Here is a 22,604-nt window from a genome sequence, read left to right as displayed (position 1 = left end):
AGGTGCAGGCAGTGTACCCCCACATTAGGTGCAGGCAGAGTTCCCCCACATTAGGCGCAGGCAGTGTTCCCCCACATTAGGTGCAGGCAGTGTACCCCCACATTAGGCGCAGGCAGAGTTCCCCCACACATTAGGTGCAGCAGTGTTCCCCCACATTAGGCAGGCAGTGTTCCCACACATTAGGTGCAGCAGTGTTCCCCCACATTAGGCAGGCAGTGTTCCCCCACATTAGGTTGGCAGTATAGTTCCCCCACATTAGACAGGCAGTGTTCCCCCACAGACATACAGCCTCCAGCCATATACAGTGTATGGCTGGATGCTGTATGCCTGTGTACTGCCCCACTTCACCGCTCCGGCTATAGCAGTAGGTCTCGGGACCGGTGGTCGGAGCACCGAAGATGACGTGCCGCTGGTCCCTTACCATGCTGGCCAGCGCGCGTCTTCCTCCTTCTCGATCCTCGGCACCTTTGTTCCTATGTGCGCACGCACGGGACGTCAGTGACGTCCCGGCGTGCGCTATCTCCCGGCGGCCCCTGCGTTTTGAAACTTAACGCGGGGCCGCAGGGAGTTAATAGTGATGGGGGGGGGGGGGAATTTCCCCGTCGCTACCGGATGGGCAAACACCAGCTCTGCTCGGGGCCCCGCAATTGCTTGGTTTGCCTGTCCCATTGCAACGGGCCTGGAGTCGGGTGTGTGTCTTGACCTCCGCCGAACCCACGAGACTGACTCACTGAACCCCTGGGGTTCGATCGAACCCAGGTTAACAACCACTGAAATAGAGGGAGATTTATCAAAGCCTGTATGGAGGAAGAGTGCTGCAGTTGACCATAGCAACCAATCAGATCGCTACTTTCATTTTTCACAGGCCTTTTTAAAAAATGAAAGCAGCCATCCGATTGGTTGCTATGGGCAACTGCACCGCTCTACCTCTACACAGATTTCGATAAATCTCCTGCATAGTTTCTAAATTGGAAATAATATAAGTAAATAAGGCCAAGTAATGGCTTTATTTGATGGTACCAGTATGTGCCACAGCCGTTGCTGTTTCAAAACTACAACTCCCGGCATGCCCTGGCAGCTAGAGCCAACCTGTTCTCCAGCTGTTGCAAAACTACAACTCCCAGCACGCCCTGACATCCACAGGTTGGTGAACGCTGCTATAAGGGCATATAGACGACACAGAGATTTTCTTGCACTTTGGAGGACTCATTTAAATAGTATTGTGCAATACCACCTTTCTCCTGTAGTGGCCGCTGTTGGAAAAGAGAGCAGTTGCCTGAAGCTTTTCTCAGCAATCACAGATGATCATGATCATTCCTTATATCGGTGTTTCCCAACCAGGGTGCCTCCGGTTCTTGCAAAACTACAACTCCCAGCATGCCCGGACAGCCTTTGAGTTGAAGTTTTGCAACTGCTGGAGGCACCTTGGTTGAGAAACACTGCCTTATCACAGTTGCAATAGAAGTTGTCACTTTCGCAGTAAATGCGTCGTGTGAACACAGCCTGAATATGAAAGATGCAACCTTTACTGCATGACAGGGCTGATTTCCCTTTCAGGACACAAGAAAGCTGGAACCTCACCACATTACATTGGTTGGTGGTCACCAAGCTTTCCTAGGAACAGATATAACTATCATAATAATTATAATAGTAGTAGTAGTAATATTTAATATTTGTTAAAAAAAATACATGATAAATAATTTTGTTATTTTTGTTAATAATAATAATTAATAATAATTATTATTATTATTAAATATGATTATTATTATTACTATTATTATTTTACTATTATTTTTATTTTTATTAATACTAATAAAAATAACAACAACTTAATATTTTTTTCTACTATTACTATTAATTATGATACTATTATTTTTATTATAATGATAATAGTTGTAATACTAATATTAGTAGAAAAATAATATTAAGTTGTTATTATTATTAAAAATAAAATAATAATAGTAATAATAATCATATTTAATAATAATTATTAAGTTATTATTTATTATTATTATTAGCTTTCCTAGGAACAGATAAAACTGTCACAATAATAAGTTATATTAGTACTCTCCATCCAGCTTTCTTACAGTTCTGAATGACCCATTTTGCTGGTTATGCAGTAATACAAATCCTATCCAGGATTAGAAAGACAATGGCTGCTTTCCTCCCAGAACAGCGCCTCACTTGTCTTCAGGTTGTGTTTGGTATTGCAGCTCAGCCCGATGCTCCGATAGAACTGAGCTGCGATACCAGACACAAGGCTGATGCCAGATAAATTAAGCCGCTGCCTGCAGCCTCTTGGGGTCCTCACACTCCCCAATACAGGAGCCAGGATACACAAGACCCCTTTCTGGTCGCCTGTAAAAGCCGCTTTTGTCACATTGCGGAGTAGATGGAGATAAGGATCAGCGGCGCCTCCTGGGTCCTGCAGCTGTGTTGTGTATTGGAGCATTATCACTGATACCACAGGTCCAGGCCTATGTGTGACCACCCTGTAATACGCCCCTCTCCCTGCAGAAGCAATCCGGGCCCTGCTATCCGTGGGAGCAAGATGAGAATTGACTTTAAGATGAGAAGCTGGAGACTTTTAAATCCCATACAGTCCTATAGGGCAGTGTTTCCCAACCAGGGTGCCTCCAGCTGTTGCAAAACTACCACTCCCAGCATGCCCGGACAGCCAAAGGCTGTCCGGGCATGCTGGGAGCGGTAGTTTTGCAACAGCTGGAGGCACCCTGGTTGGGAAATACAGCATTAGATGGTTATAACGACTTTATGGGACTCTTTATTGAAATAATATGTTGCTAACGGGTCCATGCTGCAAACTGTGGACCTCCAGATGTTGCAAAACTACAACTCCCAGCATGCCTGGACAGCTATAGGTCCACAGTTTAGAGACCACTGCTACATAGGATGCAGATGTTATGTCTAGAATAGTGTTTCCCAACCAGGGTGCCTCCAGCTGTTGCAGAACTGCAAGTCCCAGAATGCCTTGACATCTTGTAGCTGTGAAAGCATGCTGGGAGTTGTAGTTTTGCAACAGCTGGGAGCGGCAGGCTGGAGATCATCGGTCTAGACCAGTGTTTTCCAACCAGTGTGCCTCCAGCTGTTGCACAACTAAAGGCTGTCCGGACATCCTGGGAGTTGTAGTTTTGTAGAGTCCCACGGACAGTGTTTCCCACACAGGGTGCCTCCAGCTGTTGAAAAACTATCACTCCCAGCATGCCTGGACAGCCGTTGACTAATCTCGTCTAGTTATTTTTTAAACTAGGATTTCCCTGAAACACCCGAGTGTTTCGGAATAAATCATAGGGGGTGGGGGTGGGGTTTGCAGCGCTCATTTTCGCTTTTTTTTTTTTTTTTTGCAAATTGGCACAACAAAGGTGCAAATCAGTGCAATTTGGCGCATATCTAAACCATTGTTTGTCTGGCTTAAAAAAAAAAGTGCTTTGTACAAAATTTTTTTTTGCACGACACATGTAGACTTGCGCCTAAGGCTAGGTTCACACTACGGAATCTCCGGCGTGCGGCTCAGTCAGTCATCGGTAGGACCGCGCGTACATTGCCTTCCCTATAGGTTGCAATGTATTCTACGCAGATTTCGCCGAAAGAAGGAGCACGGTGCGGAACGTTTGCCGCTATAATTCCGTAGTGTGCACTGTGCAGCAGAATCCCAAAAAACATTGATAAATTTCCCCCTATTGTGTTCCGGGACTCCGCTCCCTCCTCCTGTTTTATGCTGCCTGCAGTTCGGGCAGCATACAAAAGGTGACTGGTTCCCTTTAAAGGGGTACTCTGGTGGAAAAAAATAAATTAACTGGTTTATAATTAATAAACTTGTGTCTTCGATTAAAAAATCTTTATCCTTCCAGTATTTATTAGCAGTTGTATGCTACAGAGGAAATTCTTTGCTTTTTGAATTTCTTTTTTTGTCTTGTCCACAGTGCTCTCTGCTGACACCTCTGTCCGTGTCAGGAACTGTCCAGAGCAGCATAGGTTTGCTATGAGGATTTTCTCCTGCTTTGGACAGTTCCTGATACAGACAGAGGTGTCAGCAGAGAGCACTGTGGACAAGACAGAAAAGAAATAAAAAAAAAAAAAGAAAAGAATTTCCTCTGGAGCATACAGCTGCTAATAAGTACTGGAAGGATAAAGATTTTTTTAATTAAAGTAATTTACAAATCTGTTTAACTTTCTGGCAGCAGCTGATTAAAAAAAAATTACCCCTTTTAAGGCCTCGTTTACAATGGAAATTTGCGAGCAAAATCCATCGGAAAAGTTCTGCTCGGAATTCCGTTTCAGCAGAGACCCATTGCCGTGTACACAGCACAGATTCCGCAATGGAAACATCTGCTACCGAAATTAAGTTTCTAGCCTTCACTGGCAGAATCCGCTTGGAAATGCATTGCTGTCTATGGAGACAGTGCTTTTCCGTGCGGTCCTAGCACAGACTGGTGAGTCGGCGCCTCCCATAGATGTAAACATAGCCTAAGGCCACTGACTTGATTTTAGCGGTTTACAACAATATACGGTATACAGGGGAAACTCGAAAAATTAGAATATCGTGCAAAAGTTTTGTATTTCATTAAAGGGGTACTCCGGTGGAAAACTTTATTTATTTATTTATTTTTTTTTAATCAACTGGTGCCAGAAAGTTAAACAGATTTGTAAATTACTTCTTTTAAAAAAAAATCTTAATCCTTCCAGTACTTATTAGCTGCTGAATACTACAGAGGAAATTCTTTTCTTCTTGGAACACAGAGCTCTCTGCTGACCTCACGAGCACAGTGCTCTCTGCTGACACCTCTGTCCATTTTAGGAACTGTCCAGAGCAGCATATGTTTGCTTTGGGGATTTTCTCCTACGCTGGACAGTTCTTAAAACGGACAGAGATGTCAGCAGAGAGCACTGTGGTCATGTCAGCAGAGAGCACTGTGGTCATGTCAGCAGAGAGCACTGTGGTCATGTCGGCAGAGAGCACTGTGCTCATGATGTCAGCAGAGAGCACTGTGCTCGTGATGTCAGCAGAGAGCTAGCTATGTGTTCCAAAAAGAAAAGAATTTCCTCTGTAGTATTCAGCAGCTAATACGTACTGGAAGGATTAAGATTTTTTTAATAGAAGTCATTTACAAATCTGTTTAACTTTCTGGCACCTGTTGATTAAAGAAAAAAAAAAAAAAAAAGTTTTCTACCGGAGTACCCCTTTAATGCAAAAGGAAAGGAAGCATGAAGTGCGGATGCATTAACCCTGGACTTAAAAGGGGTACTCCGGTGGAAATAAATTATTTTTTAAATCAACTGGTACCAGAAAGTTAAACAGCTGTCCGGTCATGCTGGGCCGTTGGCTGTTTCAAAACTACAACTCCCAGCATGCCCGGACAGCCGTTGGCTGTCCGGGCATGCTGGGAGTTGTAGTTTTGAGACAGCTGGAGGCACCCTGGTTGGGAAACCCTGATTTAGGTCCCTAAAAGATCACATGACCGAACGCCTCCCTCAATGTAACTATCATCATCAAAGCTCCCACAATGCACTGCTCTCTGGTAAACAGTTACCTGTACATATGAGCCAGTTTCAGGACTCTTGCCGTGTCTTACATCATCCCTAAACGCACTCAGCCATAATAATCATTCATTCCGCGTACGTTATTTCGGAATCCCGACGCATGTCCTACGAGTCAATACTACGGTCGCTCGGCAACCCAGATCCCAGTCGATAATCCGCGCTGAAGTGTCGTCCGGTTACCTGGATAAACAAGCCGCAGACCTGCTCAGGCCTGCACGTCCCATCTGACCCAGGGCTCTGACGCCAAGTATATAGCGTACTGTCGCTGTCCGATCAGGGGCGGGGGCGGCATTGTCTCCTATTGATTTTTGTGTCTGCTGTAAAGAAATGTAAAAAAAAAAAAAAAAATATTAAAATCTGAAAAAATTACAACCAATTTTCTCACTTCTCCTCCCTCTCTCCACTTATCCAATGTGCAATACCCAGCAGGGGGCGACAGTGAGCAGAGATGGAAGCTGTTGCTGTAACCTGCTGTGATCTGATTGGCAGAACAAAAAGCTTCAGGCAGCTGCTCCCTTTTCCAACAGCGGCCACTTCAGGAGAAATGTGGCATTACACTGCACTATTTAAAATTAATTGGGGATATCATAACAGATGGGATACACTCTTTATGATGTCTATAGGCCTTTATAGCAGCGTTTTCCAACCAGGGTGCCTCCAGCTGTTGCAAAACTACTAATCCCAGCATGCCCGGAAGCCTTTGGCTAGACAGGCCTACAGAACAGTCGGCCACCGCAGCAAAGAAACCAATGCGAATGCGATTCACCCTTTAGTGCTTCCCCACCTGTTGCAAAACTACAACTCCCAGCATGCCTGAAAGACTTCAGCTTTGTTACAGTTGTATATGGTCTAGACCAGTGTTTCCCAACCAGATTGTCCAGTCATGCTGGGAGTTGTAGTTTTGCAACAGCTGGAGGCACACTGTTTGGAACATTTTAAGACAGTAAGGCAGTGTTTTCCAAACATTTTAAGACACTAAGGCAGTGTTTTCCAAACAGTGTGTCTCCAGCTGTTTCAAAAACTACAACTCCCAGCATGCCCGTACAGCCGTAGGCTGTCCGGGCATGCTGGGAGTTGTAGTTTTGCAACAGCTGAAGGCACACTGTTCGGAACAGTTTAAGACACTAAGGCAGTGTTTTCCAAAGAGTGTGTCTCACACTTTTGCAAAACTACAACTCCCAGCATGCCCTGAAAGCCTTCAGCTTTGTTACAGTTGTATATTGTCTAGACCTGTGTTTCCCAACCAGGCTGTCCGGGCGTGCTGGGAGTTGTAGTTTTACAACAGCTGGAGGCACACTGTTCGGAAGATTTTAAGACACTAAGGCAATGTTTTCCACACAGTGTGTCTCCAGCTTTTGCAAAACTACAACTCCCAGCATGCCCTGAAAGCCTTCAGCTTTGTTACAGTTGTATATTGTCTAGACCAGGGTTTCCCAACCAGGCTGTCCGGGCATGCTGGGAGTTGTAGTATTGCATCAGCTGGAGGCACACTGTTTGGAACATTTTAAGACACTAAGGCAGTGTTTTCCCAACAGTGTGTCTCCAGCTTTTGCAAAAACTACAACTCCCAGCATGCCTGGACAGCTGGAGGCTGTCCGGGCATGCTGGGAGTTGTAGTATTGCAACAGCTGGAGGTACACTGTTCGGAACATTTTAAGGCAGTGTTTTCCCAACAGTGTGTCTCTAGCTGTTGTAAAAACTACAACTCCCAGCATGCCCGAACAGCCGAAGGCTGTCCGGGCATGCTGGGAGTTGTAGTTTTTGAAACAGCTGGAGACGCACTGTCTTAAAATGTTCCGAATAGTGTGCCTCCAACTGTTGCAAAACTACAACTCCCAGCATGCCCAGACAGCCTGGTTGGGAAACACTGGTCTAGACAATATACAACTGTAACAAAGCTGAAGGCTTTCAGGGCATGCTGGGAGTTGTAGTTGTGCAACAGCAGGAGACGCACTGTTTGGAAAACACTGAGTTAGTGTCCTAAAATGTTCCGAACAGTGTGCCTCCAGCTGTCCGGGCATGCTGGGAGTTGTAGTTTTGCAACAGCTGGCTAAAAAACCACTTCTCTGTAGCCTCATAACCTAATCTTCGGAGCCGTTTGCAGCTTATTCTGTGATTCTAATATGACACATAGGACCACGTGGCCATCGGTCAGACCCGCGCGTTATTGCTGATGGTCTGTAAAAGGGGGGGAGGCAATAAATCCTGATTTTTTAGAGAGTTGTAATAAAGTGATAAAACTTTAAAAAAAAAAAAATCGTCTTTTTATTTCCCAATTAGAGCGGGGGAGCTCTCCCTCCCCGCCGGTTGCTCTGCTGCACATAAGCATCCAGTGTTCTATAAACACCCTCCACGCGGCGTCCCTCGGGTGGAGGTAGAAGCCGTGTTTATAATAAATGGCTGACGCCATACCGTAGCAATTTGGCCCGACTTTACTGTACCAAAACAGCTGCTGTGCTGCAGCGGCGGCGCTCTGTAATTAACCCGCAGCCAATTAGCAGGGCCTTCATTCATCTCATTGACTAGTGATTTATGGAAAGATGGCTTCCTCTACGCCGCTTCTTGGAAGCCTCTCGTGAGCTGACGCCGGACCGCGGTCTCCTCGTCATACGGCGACTTTTATATTTATACAGGTTTATTTTTTTTTTCTGCTTCCATCAGATTTGAGATGTCACATTCGTTTCCCGTATGAGGATCGGTGATGATGAATAGACCTGGGGGGCGGGAGGAGGCCGGACTTCAGATACTGATCGACAGGGTCGAAATTGTTCTAAAAAGTAAAAAACTGCTACAGATCCAACCTGTCGGAGTACCCTGCCCACCCCTGACCCTATGTTTGACTCTTTTCCCTGCCTTACATCATTACATCTCTCTTTAATGCAGAATTGGACAAGTCGCTTGCTTCCACAAGACCAACACACTCCTCTTCTGCTGCTGATCTTCCTATGGTCTGATGCAGTGTTTCCCAACCCGGGTGCCTCCAGCTGTTGCAAAACTACATCTCCCAGCATGCCCGGACAGCCGTTGGCTGTCCGGGCATGCTGGGAGTTGTAGTTTTGCAACAGCCAACGGCTGTCCGGCCATTAGAGATGAGCGAATTTACAGTAAATTCGATTCGTCACGAACTTCTCGGCTCGGCAGTTGATGACTTATCCTGCATAAATTAGTTCAGCTTTCAGGTGCTCCCGTGGGCTGGAAAAGGTGGATACAGACCTAGGAGACTCTTTCCTAGGACTGTATCCACCTTTTCCAGCCCACCGGAGCACCTGAAGGCTGAACTAATTTATGCAGGATAAGTCATCAACTGCCGAGCCGAGAAGTTCGTGACGAATCGAATTTACTGTAAATTCGCTCATCTCTACCGGCCATGCTGGGAGTTGTAGTTTTGCAACAGCTGGAGGCGCCCTGGTTGGGAAACACTGGTCTGATGGGATAAATGGTTTTATTCTCACTCATCTGACAACTCTTTCCTGAAATCCTCTGTGCTGATGGGAATTCTTGCTTTTTTTTTTTCAACATTTGAGCCCCGTCACCTGACTGTCACATGATGGACAGATCGCTGCCTTCTGCAGGTGCACCACACTCCTTTCCTGCTGCTTCCATTCCTATGATTTCATTGGTTAGCCTATGCTGCCATGCAAAACTAGACAGGTCGCTTCCTTCCACAAGAGCAACACATTCCTCTTCTGCTGCTGATCTTCCTATGATGTGATTGGTTACAGGGTGTTCTAGTGCCTCCTACTTTGCATCTTAAAAAGTACCTGTCACCAAATAAAGCTATGTTCCCTAACACTCCTCCCACCCTTAAAAACTATTTTAGATCTTTAAAAAGCTGTGTATCATACTTTTATTCTTGCTCACATAGTGCAATCTCCCAGCAGGAGAAAGTGGTTGTTTCCCAGCAGGCATGACATCAGTGAAGCCTGCTGGGGCACCACTTCCGCCCTCACATGGTTGCAGTGCTATTATAAATAGAAGATCTCAGGCTCTGTGCATGTTTCAGTCTGTGCAGATTTCAGTGAGGCTTTACTTCAGCTGTCAGTCTGTGCAGATTTCAGTGAGGCTCTACTTCAGCTGTCAGTCTGTGCATGTTTCCGTCTGGCTCTACTTCAGCTGTCAGTCTGTGCATGTTTCCGTCTGGCTCTACTTCAGCTGTCAGTCTGTGCAACTTTCTCTGAGAATCTGTGGAGCTTTCACTTTCTGTGCATCTGTCAATCAAGCTCAGTGCAGAGAAACACTTCCTTAATTTGGTCTCCTGCCAGGCCTGGAGGAGACCGAACTCAATGTATTAATTGTGGCAAGGAACAGAACAGAGCCACCTAGTGGACGGTTTTTATATTACATTTTAAACATATTTATGTTGAAAATTTTACAAGCAAGTGAATGGGAAAGTGTCTGCTAATCACACAAGGAACACTATATTAAAAGTTTTATTTGGTGACAGGAACTCTTTAAATACTCTGTGCTAGAACAGGGTCCTGCTCTTTTCAACTTTCTCTCACAGACTGTCACATGATGACAAGTCCCTGCCTTCTACAAGATCAGCACACTCCTCTCCTCCTGCTGCCATTCCCATGATATCATTGGTTAGGCTATGCATGCAGATCTGGACAGTTAGCTGCCTTCCACCAGACCAACACACTCGTCTTCTGCTGCTGATCTTATCTGAAATACTTTGTGCTGATGGAGAATCTTGTCTATTCAATCTTTTCTCACATATAATCACATGATGAACAAGTCCCTGATTCTTACTGGACCAACACACTCCTCTTCTGCTGCTTCCAATGATCTGACTGGTTACAGGGTGTTCTAGTCCCACATACTTTACATCTTATTTCCTGAAATACTCTAGATCAGCACACTCCTCTCCTCCTGCTGCTATTCCCATGATATCATTGGTTCTAGTCCCACCTACTTTACATCTTATTTCCTGAAATACTCTGTGCTAGAAGAGAGTCCTGCTCCTCCTGTCTGACTATCACATGATGGACAAGTCCCTGTCTTCTACAAGATCAGCACACTCCTCTCCTCCTGCTGCCATTCCCATGATATCATTGGTTAGGCTATGCATGCAGATCTGGACAGTTAGCTGCCTTCCACAGACCAACACACTCGTCTTCTGCTGCTGATCTTATCTGAAATACTCTGTGCTGATGGAGAATCTTGTTTATTCAATCTTTTCTCACATATAATCACATGATGAACAAGTCCCTGATTCTTACTGGACCAACACACTCCTCTTCTGCTGCTTCCTATGATCTGACTGGTTACAGGGTGTTCTAGTCCCACCTACTTTACATCTTATTTCCTGAAATACTCTAGATCAGCACACTCCTCAGCACACTCCTCTCCTCCTGCTGTCATTCCCATGATATCATTGGTTAGGCTGTGCATGCAGATCTGGACAGTTAGCTTCCTTCCACCAGACCAACACACTCGTCTTCTGCTGCTGATCTTCCAATGATCTGATTGGTTACAAGATTTCATTCTCACTCATCTGACGTATTCTAATCTAAAAATACTCTGTGCTGATGGAGAATCTTGTTTATTCAATCTTTTCTCACATATAATCACATGATAAACAAGTCCCTGATTCCCACAGGACCAACACACTCCTCTTCTGCTGCTTCCTGTGATCTGACTGGTTACAGGGTTTTCTAGTCCCACCTACTTTACATCTTATTTCCTGAAATACTCTGTGCTAGAAGAGAGTCCTGCTCCTCCTGTCTGACTATCACATGATGGACAAGTCCCTGTCTTCTACAAGATCAGCACACTCCTCTCCTCCTGCTGCCATTCCCATGATATCATTGGTTAGGCTATGCATGCAGATCTGGACAGTTAGCTGCCTTCCCCCAGACCAACACACTCGTCTTCTGCTGCTGATCTTATCTGAAATACTCTGTGCTGATGGAGAATCTTGTTTATTCAATCTTTTCTCACATATAATCACATGATGAACAAGTCCCTGATTCTTACTGGACCAACACACTCCTCTTCTGCTGCTTCCAATGATCTGACTGGTTACAGGGTGTTCTAGTCCCACCTACTTTACATCTTATTTCCTGAAATACTCTAGATCAGCACACTCCTCAGCACACTCCTCTCCTCCTGCTGCTATTCCCATGATATCATTGGTTAGGCTATGCATGCAGATCTGGACAGTTAGCTGCCTTCCACCAGACCAACACACTCATGTTCTGCTGCTGATCTTCCAATGATCTGATTGGTTACAAGATTTCATTCTCACTCATCTGACGTATTCTAATCTAAAAATACTCTGTGCTGATGGAGAATCTTGTTTATTCAATCTTTTCTCACATATAATCACATGATAAACAAGTCCCTGATTCCCACAGGACCAACACACTCCTCTTCTGCTGCTGTTCTTCCTATGATCTGACTGGTTACAGGGTGTTCTAGTCCCACCTACTTTACATCTTATTTCCTGAAATACTCTGTGCTAGAAGAGAGTCCTGCTCCTCCTCACTGATGGACAAGTTTCTGCCTTCTACAAGATCAGCTGTCATTGGTTAGTCTAGGCTGCCGTGCAGAACTGGATAGGTAGCTGCCTCCAAAAAGACCAACACACTCCTCTTCTGCTACTGATCTTCCTATGATCTGATTGGATACAAGGGTGTGGTTCTCGCTCATTTGAGACTTCTTTTCCTGAAATACTCTGTGCTGACAGAGAATCTTGCTCTTTCCAACCTTTCCTCATATCTTGTAGAAGTCATTGCCTTCTACGAGATCAACACACACCTCTTCTCCAGGCAACTAAGGGAGGAAGTAACTATGGGGGAGATTTATCAAAACCTGTCCAGAGGAAAAGTTGCTCATAGCAACCAATCAGAATGCTTCTTTCATTTTTTTTTTTTTTTAAAGGCCTAAAAAAATGAAAGAAGCGATCTGATTGGTTGCTTGGTTGCAACTTAGCAACTTTCCCCTACAGGTATTGATAGTCTCCCCCTATGTGTGTACTTCTGGCAAACAGCTCAGCTCTTGTCCTGCCACATCAAATATAGAGAAGGAAAATTCTCTCAGGAACTCCAGAACTCAGTGTTTACCAACCAGTGTGACTCCAGCTGTTGCAAAACTACAACTCCCTTCAGAAAAATGGTCCCTCAATATACGATGGTAATCCGTTCCAAACGGACCATCGTTTGTTGAAACCATCGTATGTTGAGGAATCTGTGCAATGTAAAGTATAGGACAGTGGTCTACAAACTGCGGACCTCCAGATGTTGCAAAACTACAACACCTAGCATGCCCGGACAGCCATTTGCTGTCCGGGCATGCTGGGTGTTGTAGTTTTGCAACATCTGGAGGTCCGCAGGTTGTAGACCACTGTTAGAGAAATTTGTACTCACCTGTCCCTGCCGCTCCGGACCGTCACTGCTGCCCGGGATGTCGCCGTCCATCGTTGTCGATGCGTCCGGCAAGGCCTCTGCTTCCCCGGCATCCTCGCTCTCCGTCGCCGCCATCACGTCACTACGCACACCACTCCTATTGGATGACGGGACGGCGTGCGCAGTGACGTGATAACATCGATGGAGAGCGCCGACGATGAAGGGGATCCCGAAGAGGACGCGCCGGAGCCCCGAGGACAGGTAAGTGACCATCACCGGAGCTCACGGGGCACCGTAAACGGCTATCTGGTGGCAGCTGAAGCAGTCTGCGCTGTCGGATAGCCGTTTATGCGATGGCCCCGACATACAAAAGCATCGTATGTTGATGCTGCCTTCAACATGCGATGGACTCTGAGAGTGATCGTATGCTGAAATGATCGTATGTCTGGACCATCGTAGGTCGAGGGGGGTTACTGTATTAGCCCAGTGTTCTCCGGCCTGCCGCTCTTAAGATGTTTCAAATCTACAACTCCCAGCATGACCTGGCAGCTGACTGCTGGAGAGGAACAGATTGGGGACCATCAGTGTTCCAATCAGTGTGTCATCAGCTGTTGTGAAACTACAACTTTCAGCATGCCCAGACCGCCTTTGGCGGTCTGGCTATGCTGGGAGTTATAGTTTTGCAACAGCTGGAATCACACTAGTTTAAAAACACTGCCCTAGATATTGCCAACTTCCACAGTTGCAAAACTACAACTCCCAGCATGCCCGGACAGGCAAAGGCTGTCCGGGCATGCTGGGAATTGTAGTTTTGTAACAGATGGAGGCACCCTGGTCGGCTGTCCGGGCATGCTGGGAGTTGTAGTTTTGCAACAGATGGAGGCACCCTGGTTAGCTTTCCGGGCATGCTGGGAGTTGTAGTTTTGCAACAGCTGGAGGCACCCTGGTTGGCTGTCCGGGCATGCTGGGAGTTGTAGTTTTGCAACAGCTGGAGGCACCCTGGTTGGCTGTCCGGACATGCTGGGAGTTGGTTTTGCAACACCTGGAGAGCAACAGGTTTGGGACAGTTACCCTAGATCAGTGGTTTTCAACCAGTGTGTCTCCAGCTGTTGCAAAACTACAACCCAGCATGCCCTGACATCCAAAGGCTGTTTGGGCATGCTGGGAGTTTTAGTTTCAAACAGCTCTGAGGCACACAAGAGAACGAAGAAAAAAAGCTGGCAGCGCCTGACTCCGGCCCGTGTAGACTGGAGCAGATCGCTGCCAATGACAATACAGGCTCGCTGCTTGATTTACAGCCATAACACGACTCACTGTGCGGACTCTGTCACCAGCATCTGTAATTACTGCGGCTCATCGTACAAGCCTACGGGACGGTCAGCTATGGCGCGTAACGCCAATGCAATAAAGAAACCAATACAATTCACCTTTTAGTGTCTACACCAGTGTTTTCACTCCAGGGTATCTCCAGCCATTGCAAAACTACAACTCACAGCATATCGAAGCGGAGATGTATAACTATTATATATCCTGATCACGTAGAGATAGCAGCAGCAGCAGTATACAGATAGAGCTGGAGGAGAGGGTATAACTATTATATATCCTGATCACGTAGAGATAGCAGTAGCAGTATACAGATAGAGCTGGAGGAGAGGGTATAACTATTATATATCCTGATCACATAGAGATAGCAGCAGCAGTATACAGATAGAGCTGGAGGAGGTGTATAACTACTATATACCCTGATCCTATAGAGATAACAGCAGCAGTATACAGATAGAGCTAAAAGGGGAGGTGAATAACTACTATATATCCTGATCCCATAGAGATAGCTGGAGGGGAGGTGTATTACTATTATATATCCTGATCACGTTGAGATAGCAGCTGCAGTATAGAGATAGAGCTGGAGGCGGTGTATTACTACTATATCCTGATCCTGTAGAGATAACAGCAGCAGTATACATATAGAGCTAAAAGGGGAGGTGTATAACTGCTATATATCCTGATCCCATAGAGATAGCAGCTGCAGTATACAGATAGAGTTGGAGACGGTGTATTACTACGATATATCCTGATCCTATAGAGATAATAGCAGCAGTATACAGATAGAGCTAAAAGGGAGGTGTATAACTACTATATATCCTGATCATGCAGAGATAGCAGCAGCAGTATACACAAAGAGATGGAGGGGAGGTGTATAACTACTATATATCCTGATCCCATAGAGATAGCAGCAGCAGTATACAGATAGAGCTAAAGGTGAGCTATATAACTACTATATATTCTGGTCACATAGAGATAGAGCTGGAGGGGAGGTGTATAACTACTATATATCCCAATGTTATAGAGATAGCAGCAGTATACAGATAGAGCTGGAGGGGGAGGCGTATAACTACTATATATGAATATAAGAAATAAACCATGGCGGATTGCCGGAGCGAGGACCATCTTGGTGCACATGGAGGAGAGATCCTTTGTGGAGCCACCTGCCCCTTATCTGTGTTATAGAGGGGTCTGGACACACAGAGGAGCCTTGTATCAGGGATGACACCCAGTGATGATCTGGAGATGGTTATTACCATGTGCACACACAGTGATGGCCGCTCAGATGAAGAGGTGAAGACATGCATTGTGTCCGGCCACATGTGGATGCCGCCTTTTGACCGTCCGAGCTTTTCCTTCATCAGGACATTTGTGATCCTAATCAGCGAAACGTTTTAGGGCTGAGATCAAAGGCGGCAGGAGACAGCGGCCCGGGGCAAGGAGCGTGGCATGCAGATGGGCCAGGTGTCTTCATGGCTTCTCATCATTCACCTCATATGAAGAGGAATGTATTAGCCCAGTGTTCTCCAGCCAAGATGCTGAAAAACTACATCTCCCAGCATGCTGTCAGGGCATGCTGGTTGTTGTAGTTCTGCAACAGTTAGAGAGAAACCATCGCCCTAGATCGGTGTTTCTCAAACAGTATGTCCTCAGCTGTTGCAAAACTACAACTCCCAGCATGCCCAGACCGCCTTCGGCGGTCTGGGCATGCTGGGAGTTGTAGTTTAGCAAGAGCTGGAGTCATACTATTTGGGAAACACTTTCCTGTTGCTTTGTCGCTTTTTTTTTCTTCTTCCATTTTTCACAGTTGCAGAACTACAACACCCAGCATGCCTAGTTGTAGTTTTGCAACAGCTGGAGTCATACTGGTTGGGAAACACTTCCCTGCTGGTTTATTGCTTTTTTTTCCAGCTTTCACAGCTGCAGAACTACTACACCCAGCATGCCTAGACAGCCAAAGAGTTGCTGGAAGTTGCAGTTTTGCAACAGCTGGAGAGAAACCATTGCCCTAGTCGGTCTGGGCATGCTGGGAGTTGTAGTTTTGCAACAGTTAGAGAGAAGCCATTGCCCTAGATCGGTGTTTCTCATACAGTATGTCTTCAGCTGTTGCAAAATTACAACTCCCAGCATGCCTAGACCCCCGAAGGCGGTCTAGGCATGCTGGGAGTTGTAGTTTTGCAACAGCTGGAGTCATACTGGTTGGGGAAACACTTCCCTGTTCTTTTGTCCTTTTTTCCACCTTTCACAGTTGCAGAACTAAAACACCCAGCATGCCTAGACAGCCAAAGACATGCTGGGAGTTGTAGTCTTGCAACAGCTGGAGAGAAACCATTGCCCTAGGCAGTCTGGGCATGCTGGGAGTTGTAGTTTTGCAACAGCTGGAGTCATACTGGTTGGGAAACACTGCCCTGTTGCTTTGTTTTTTTTTTCTTCCAGCTTTTACAGTTGCAGAACTACAACACCCAGCATGCTTGCACAGCCAAAGACATGTTGGAAGTTGTAGTTTTGCAACAGCTGGAGAGCATCAGGTTGGGGAGCATTACCCTATATCAGTGTTCCCCAACTAAGGTACCTTCCGCTGTTGCAAAATTACAAAACTGCAACTCCCAGCATGCCCGTAGTCTGTCAGTTTTTCCACAGTTGCAAAACTACAACTCCCAGCATACACAGACAGTCAAAAGCGGTCAGGGCATGCTGGGAGTTGTAGCTTTGCAACAGCCGGAGAGCAACAGGATGGGGATGATTGCTCTTAGTCAGTATTTCCCAACCAGGGTGCCTTCTGCTGTTTCAAAACTACAACTCCCAGCATGCCCGGATAGTCTTTGGCCTTGGTTGGGAAACACTGCCCTGGATGTCACTTTGTAGAGTTTTTCCAACTTCCACAGAATAACAAGGCATGCTGGGAGTTGTAGTTTTGCTAGAGGTTGGATGCCGTTGCACTAGATGTTGCTTTCTTGCATTTTTCCAACATTCGCAGGATATCATGGCATGCTGGGAGTTGTAGTTTTGCCACGGCTGAAGAGCAACAAGATTGGAGACCATTGCACTAGATGTTGCTATGTTGAGTTTTTCCACTTTCGATAGGATGTCTGTGCATGCTGGGAGTTGTGGTTTTGCAACAGCTTGAGAATGGGTATCGAAGTGCTATATATAGCAGTGTTTCCTAACCAGGGTACTCCAGCTGTTGCAAAACTACAACTCCCAGCATACCCAGCTGACCAGGCATGCTGGGAGTTGTAGTTCTGCAAAAGAGAGAAACCATTGCCCTGGATCGGTGTTTCTCAAACAATATGTCTACAGCTGTTGCAAAACTATAACTCCCAGCATGCCCAGACCGCTGAAGGCGTTCTGGGCATGCTGGGAGTTGTAGTTCTGCAACAGCTGGAGTCATACTGGTTGGGAAACACTTCCCTGTTGCTTTGTTGTTTTTTTTTCCAGCTTTCACAGTTGCAGAACTACAACACCCAGCATGCCTAGACAGCCAAAGACGTGCTGGAAGTTGTAGTTTTGCAACAGCTGGAGAGAAACTATTGCCCTAGGCGGTCTGGGCATGCTGGGAGTTGTAGTTTTGCAACAGCTGGAGGCACACTGGTTGGAAAATACTTGTTGCTTTCTTGTTTTGTTTTTTTCCCCTAAGTTCCACAGGGTATCAGGGCATGCTGGGAGTTGTAGTCCTACAACAAGTCTGAGACCATGTTGCTCTGATGGATTTTTTCAACATTTGCAGGATAGTAGAGCGTGCTGGGAGTTGTGGTTCTGCAACAGCTAAGATGCCACAGATAGAGAGACACTGTATTAGCCCGAGCCTCTTGTGTTTCAGCCAACAGAGATCCCATCTACCCTCCCTAAGGCTATATAGGGTCACTAGTTCTATCCATGTATACATATAATTAAGGTGGACATGCCGGATTTCCTCCTTAATTTGCACAGAGACCCCATTGCATAAAGGTTCATGAGTCATCCCATTGTTTAAAACATCCCATGTGGACTGTCACCCAGCTTTCCCAGATTCCTGAATGGCCAGCCTACCATACTCCTCAATAGCGCTGAGCACGAAGATTCGTAACGCAAATTTTTATCGCGAATATCGGCACTTCGCAATTTCGCGAATATTTAGAATATAGTGCTATATATTCATAATGACCAATATTCGTGTTTTTATATCGTTTTTTTTTTTCACGTGAATTTTTATGCACATTTTTTATGCAAATTTTCCATGCACTTAGGGGGTCTATCACGTGGGTCTGTTTTTTTTTATTTTTTTATTTTTTTTCACATGCAAATTTTTTATGCAAATTTTCGCACGGAAAAAAAAGTGAATGAACATAGAGAATATGCGAATCTCGCGAACATAGGACGAATAATCGTCAATATATTCGCGAAATATCGCGAATTCGAATATGACCCCTGCTGCTCATCACTACTCCTCAATTACTGCAGCATAACTAGACACTAACCAGCTATAACTAGTCGATTACATCAGCGGCACTGATCTTTATCCTGTCTGATAGTCTGTTACAATGTATCAGTGCAGGTTAAATGTATCGGTTTACAGCGCAGAGGATTCTCTAGACTGGATACAGTTGTAATAAAATGAATTGTATCAGGTTTGTTCCAGGATTTCATCTTATGGATGGAACCACCAGCGTTTCCCTTCACTGACAGCAAGCAGAGATCTTACAAATAGTGAGACTTTACAATATTATGTATATTGGTAAGGAAATGGGATAATTGGATAATTTTGTTTTCTAATTTCAGGGTCTTATTAAAATCAGAGGAGACAAGTGCTGGAGAGACCTGACGTGTATGAACTATCACTACGAGGTGAGAACACGAAGAGACGACACGGGATAATGGGAAGAAGTTACATAACTTAAAGCAGTGGCTTCCACACTGTGGACCTACAGCTGTTGCAAAACTTCAACTCCCAGCAAGCCCGGACAGCCGTTGGCTGTCCGGGCATGCTGGGAGTTGTAGTTTTGCAATAGCTGGAGGTCCGCAGTTTGGAGGCCACTGCCTTAAATGTATGTACACAGTGACCCCACCAGCAGAATAGTGAGTACAGCTCTGGGGTATAATACAGGATATAACTCAGGATCAGTACAGGATAAGTAATGTAATGTATGTACACAGTGACCCCACCAGCAGAATAGTTAGTACAGCTCAGGAGTATAATACAGGATATAACTCAGGATCAGTACAGGATAAGTAATGTAATGTATGTACACAGTGACCTCACCAGCAGAATAGTGAGTGCAGCTCTGTAGTATAATACAGGATATAACTCAGGATCAGTACAGGATAAGTAATGTAATGTATGTACACAGTGACCTCACCAGCAGAATAGTGAGTACAGCTCTGGAGTATAATACAGGATATAACTCAGGATCAGTACAGGATAAGTAATGTAATGTATGTACACAGTGACCCCACCAGCAGAATAGTGAGTACAGCTCTGGGGTATAATACAGGATATAACTCAGGATCAGTACAGGATAAGTAATGTAATGTATGTACACAGTGATCTCACCAGCAGAATAGTGAGTACAGCTCTGGGGTATAATACAGGATATAACTCAGGATCAGTACAGGATAAGTAATGTAATGTATGTACACAGTGACCTCACCAACAGAATAGTGAGTACAGCTCTGAAGTATAATACAGGATATAACTCAGGATCAGTACAGGATAAGTAATGTAATGTATGTGCACAGTGACCTCACCAGCAGAATAGTGAGTACAGCTCTGGAGTATAATACAGGATATAACTCAGGATCAGTACAGGATAAGTAATGTAATGTATGTATACAGTGACCTCACCTGCAGAATAGTGAGTACAGCTCTGGAGTATAAAACAGGATATAACTCAGGATCAGTACAGTATAAGTAATGTAATGTATGTACACAGTGACCCCACCAGCAGAATAGTGAGTACAGCTCTGGGGTATAATACAGGATATAACTCAGGATCAGTACAGGATAAGTAATGTAATGTATATACACAGTGATCTCACCAGCAGAATAGTGAGTACAGCTCTGGAGTATAATACAGGATATAACTCAGGATCAGTACAGGATAAGTAATGTAATGTATGTACACAGTGACCTCACCAGCAGAATAGTGAGTACAGCTCTGGAGTATAATACAGGATATAACTCAGGATCAGTACAGGATAAGTAATGTAATGTATATACACAGTGACCTCACCAGCAGAATAGTGAGTACAGCTCTGGGGTATAATACAGGATATAATTCAGGATCAGTACAGGATAAGTAATGTAATGTATATACACAGTGATCTCACCAGCAGAATAGTGAGTACAGCTCTGGGGTATAATACAGGATATAACTCAGGATCAGTACAGGATAAGTAATGTAATGTATATACACAGTGATCTCACCAGCAGAATAGTGAGTACAGCTCTGGGGTATAATACAGGATATAACTCAGGATCAGTACAGGATAAGTAATGTAATGTATATACACAGTGACCTCACCAGCAGAATAGTGAGTACAGCTCTGGAGTATAATACAGGATATAACTCAGGATCAGTACAGGATAAGTAATGTAATGTATGTACATAGTGACCTCACCAGCAGAATAGTGAGTACAGCTCTGGAGTGTAATACAGGATATAACTCAGGATCAGTACAGGATAAGTAATGTAATGTATGTACACAGTGACCTCACCAGCAGAATAGTGAGTACAGCTCTGGAGTATAATACAGGATATAACTCAGGATCAGTACAGGATAAGTAATGTAATGTATATACACAGTGACCTCACCAGCAGAATAGTGAGTACAGATCTGGAGTATAATACAGGATATAACTCAGGATCAGTGCAGGATAAGTAATGTAATGTATGTACACAGTGACCTCACCAGCAGAATAGTGAGTACAGCTCTGTAATATAATACAGGATATAACTCAGGATCAGTACAGGATAATTATATATGTAAGTGTAGTTGAGCGGATTTTGTGTAAAACAATTAGTCCACTGACAAACACAGCTCTGCTACATCTGTCTACATTAATTACCATGTATGGAATTTCCTAGGTGCCACAACTCTGCTAACTCATCTTGTTTTATAGCCTCAAGTTCCATCCTTAGGCTTTTTTAGTCCTTTGTGTCTCAACAGGGGGTTCATCTTGTGGGGAGGGGGCTCAGACAAGTAATTGAGATCCAGGAGTTAATGTGTTAACCTTATTGGATGGATCAATAAGGACGCAGGTTACTGAGACCTCAGGCTAGAGCCGCACAGCTCCGGTCACTAGATTATAGTGTAACTTGTCCTCCACAGTAGTGTATCCAGTAGTGGGGATTGGAATGAGGGTCTGCTGCAGGTTATACGGCTGTAGACGATTATTACCACATTTATAGACTATACTAGCTGAGTACACGGCGTTGCCCGGTTTTTCCTTCCTATTCCTTGTTGGGGAGGAAAATAAACAAAGGAGGAAGCTTTTGACTTGATATCCCGTCCTCATATAGTGTTGTCATATCCCAACCCCATATCCCATCCTCATATCTCGACCCCCTATCCCGTCATCATATCTCGACCTCCTATCCCCGACCTCCTATCCCCGACCTCCTATCCCCGACCTCCTATCCCGACCTCCTATCCCGACCTCCTATCCCCGTCCTCCTATCCCGGTCCTCCTATCCCGGTCCTCCTATCCCGGTCCTCCTATCCCGGTCCTCCTATCCCGGTCCTCCTATCCCGTCCTCCTATCCCGTCCTCCTATCCCGACCAGTAATATGTGTACCAGGTATTGAAATATCTCCAGCTGTACGGTAGTTATGTGGGAACATATATTTCCCATTGATTTGCATGGGACTTTAAACAAAAACCCCGACACTCACAAATGGGGGTAGTTAAGGGTTAAATTAACTATCCTATATTTTAAGTGGACATATAAGTAATATGTGACCAAGTATTATGGAAATATCTCCAGCCGTTTGGAATTTATGCAGTAACATATATTTCCCATTGACTTATATGGGACTTTAAACATAAGCCCCGCCCCTGGCAAATGGGGGTGAGTAAGGGTTAAATCACCTATCCTATGTTTGTTGTTGACATATAAGTAACATGTGTACCAAGTTTCATGTTAATATCTTTAGCCGTTTGGACGTGATGCTGGAACATACACACATATATACACACATATACATACATATACACATATACATACACACATACATACATATATATACACACATACATACATATATATACACACATACATACATATATACATACACACACACACACATATATACACACATACATACATATACATACACAGGTACGTACATATATACATACATAGTTACATAGTTAGTACGGTTGAAAAAAGACATA

General features: G+C 44.8%; 1 protein-coding gene across 7 annotated transcripts in view; it reads left to right on the top strand.

Moving 5' to 3' along the window:
* LMF1 (lipase maturation factor 1) overlaps positions 1-22,604 on the top strand; it is a 330,318-nt gene that overhangs the window by 123,492 nt on the left and 184,222 nt on the right. For all 7 annotated transcript variants that reach the window (XM_056533475.1, XM_056533471.1, XM_056533468.1 and 4 more), the window contains one exon: positions 18,990-19,055. In XM_056533475.1, the coding sequence (XP_056389450.1) occupies positions 18,990-19,055 (66 nt within the window). The remainder of the gene's footprint in view (positions 1-18,989; positions 19,056-22,604) is intronic.

This window comes from Hyla sarda, chromosome 8 (genome assembly GCF_029499605.1).
Source record: "Hyla sarda isolate aHylSar1 chromosome 8, aHylSar1.hap1, whole genome shotgun sequence".
NCBI lineage: Eukaryota > Metazoa > Chordata > Amphibia > Anura > Hylidae > Hyla > Hyla sarda.
This window is presented reverse-complemented; position numbering and strand designations above follow the sequence as displayed.